The sequence below is a fragment of the Penaeus monodon genome, chromosome 23 (assembly GCF_015228065.2).
Source record: "Penaeus monodon isolate SGIC_2016 chromosome 23, NSTDA_Pmon_1, whole genome shotgun sequence".
Taxonomy (NCBI): Eukaryota; Metazoa; Arthropoda; class Malacostraca; order Decapoda; family Penaeidae; genus Penaeus; species Penaeus monodon.
Genome location: NC_051408.1, coordinates 36,778,657 through 36,781,020, shown reverse-complemented (window position 1 = coordinate 36,781,020; position 2,364 = coordinate 36,778,657). Strand labels below are relative to the sequence as shown.

Below are 2,364 nucleotides of genomic sequence, written 5' to 3'. Positions count from 1 at the left end.
AGCTTCCCGTCGAGAGCAATGCCGTATCTGTTCTTATTGGTTGTGGCAAGAGGGTTCAAGTTGAAGGTCTTGTTCAGTGTTGTGCCCGGGGTGATAGGGCAGCCCTCCTTAGACTCGACGCCAGCCACCTGAAGAAGGGAAAAGGAGGTGGTTAGTGGTTTACCGGGGAATAGGTAGTCATGGGTGGTTGGTGGTTACGTGTGGGGGGGTCATTTTGGTATTGAATGGGTGAGGACATTAGGTCTGTTTGCGTAGTTATTTTGTTTTCTCTCTCTCTCTTTGTTGTTGAATATAGGCAAGGAGACTTCTGTGACGTTTTGATTTTGCTTTGTGGATGAGTCGTTTGTGTGATTTACGAGTCAGCGATTGTCGAGAGAGATTATCATTGTTTGTCATCGTCTCCAGGGACTAGAGGAAGGGTCAGTTTACCTCGCGAGTGATGTGGCTGTTGGTCATGGTGACCTCGATGTGCTGCACGACGGAGCACTTGATGTTCTTCACCGACTTCTTGCTGCCGTTGGTGACGCTGATGTTGGGGATGATGGTCTCGCCATGGTAATAGACGTCCTTGTCAAGGTTAACTTCCATGTTGAGTTTCCCTGGTGAGAGGGTGAAGCCCTTGGAGACAAGGGTGCTCGGCTGGCGCCTGTTGCCGCCGGCAGGACAATATTGGACCTTCCTGACGGCGAGGTTGACGGAGTTTCGCTTGTGGGGCTTCTCGTCAGCGTTGTCTCCGACGTACACCTTCAGATCGTAGATGACTCCCAGAGGCTTGATCTGAAGGGCGTGACACAAGAGTCATAGAGAACTAAAACCAAGCTTAACCTGAAGCTCATTTTATCGCGTTTGCATTTCATTCTAAACCCACACCCTCTCTACTAAACGAAACCGAGTCGCCCCGAGCACTCACCGCATCCTCCGTCCCGGGGTGGAGCTGGACGGAGCAGGGAGCGTTCGCGGGAAGAGTCACGGCGAAGGGGTAGGCGTTGGCCCCGAGCTTCTTCAGGAGACGGTCCTGGACGGCAGTTAACTCGGGTGTGTCGCTGCTTGGGTAGATCTGCTGCGAGGCGAGTTGCATCTCCTTGCTGAAGTGCAGGCCCATGACCTCATCCTCTTCGCGACCGAAACGGTACGTAACCGTGACCTAGGAAGGAAGAAATTGAATAAGGGCGCAAAGGAAAATAATCGAGGAATGTAAAATCTAAGCATAACAAAATACTCTCGACCCATTTTACAGCATCATTCATATATGACAAAATTTGACAATTTAATACATCCAGGGGCAGATACTCACGGTCGCGTAGACCTTGCGGCCTCGTAGGTAGTCATTGTCGCAGACTACGATGCCATCGACGGGCTCGGTGGTGTTGGTGTTGTCTACGAAGTCTCGACGACCGAGATAGACGGTGAGTTTACCTGGGGAGGAATGGCACTTGGTTGAGAGGTTGCATGGATTATATATTACTTTTCGTCTTTTAAGCCGTACAATCATGAATAATCAATTTTGATTTTGAAAGGCTCACATTTTGTTTTTCTAGATGCGATAACTGTTTTAATTCCTATCTCTTTTAGATATATTGATGCCACGAATGAATTTTAGTCACGATTCATGATTCATGCAATGAGCATTGTAATAAGCAAGATATGTAAGCCACAGGTATGATCTATATTTCCCTACTTGAATTTATTTAAAAAATCGTGTCTAAAAGGAATACAAATCAAAGGAAGATATACAAAAGCTATAGTTAAGATTCTCTTCAAAGAAATTATCATACCGCACTGGACTCAACCTAGAATTTGGACTGTGAGTCGAGAATCTAAATGCAAAAACCACGTAAAACAAAAGCCAAGTTGAAAACAGCCTTCTTAACTCCGAGGAGACGCGCCAATATATCCAGACCAGACGGAAAACACCGAAGATCACAGTCCTTCAGAACACCATGGGATACGCAAGAGACAGTCCAACGTACCATTAGGAGCGGTCTTCTTGAAGACTTTCACGGCGTTCACCATCGAAGTAAGTTTGGGTTTTCCTCGGAGGAGAGAGATAAATTCACACACAGAGAGTAGCTGTTTGCTCGGCGATAAACGGAGGCAGGATGGCCGGCAAATTCGCACTCGCGCCTATATACTTGCTTCGGATAATCTTATTAGTAAGAATATTTGCGGGTCCCCCACCCTCAGGGGCGGATTCTCCACGCAGGGGGAAGGGCCTAATGCGATTACCGACAGGCACACTTCCACGTGTTCGCTCTGACGTGAGCATTTTCATTTGCAGATTCAATGGACGTGGCCAAAGGGGTTGCGTCACGATGAGGATGGCGGTGTTGTTGTCGGGGGTCGCTCATGAGTATGGTGTTTCCT

General features: G+C 47.9%; 1 protein-coding gene across 1 annotated transcript in view; it reads right to left on the bottom strand.

The window, feature by feature from the left end:
- The window catches only part of LOC119587970 (arrestin homolog), a 3,797-nt gene extending 1,676 nt beyond the window's left edge, over positions 1-2,121 (bottom strand). Inside the window, exons 1-5 of the mRNA XM_037936683.1 lie at positions 1,971-2,121; positions 1,295-1,416; positions 911-1,144; positions 430-777; positions 1-128 (exon numbers count right to left, since the gene is read on the bottom strand). Coding sequence (XP_037792611.1) covers positions 1-128; positions 430-777; positions 911-1,144; positions 1,295-1,416; positions 1,971-2,013 — 875 coding nt within the window. The 5' untranslated portion in view covers positions 2,014-2,121. The remainder of the gene's footprint in view (positions 129-429; positions 778-910; positions 1,145-1,294; positions 1,417-1,970) is intronic.
- Between the last annotated feature and the right edge of the window lie 243 nt (positions 2,122-2,364).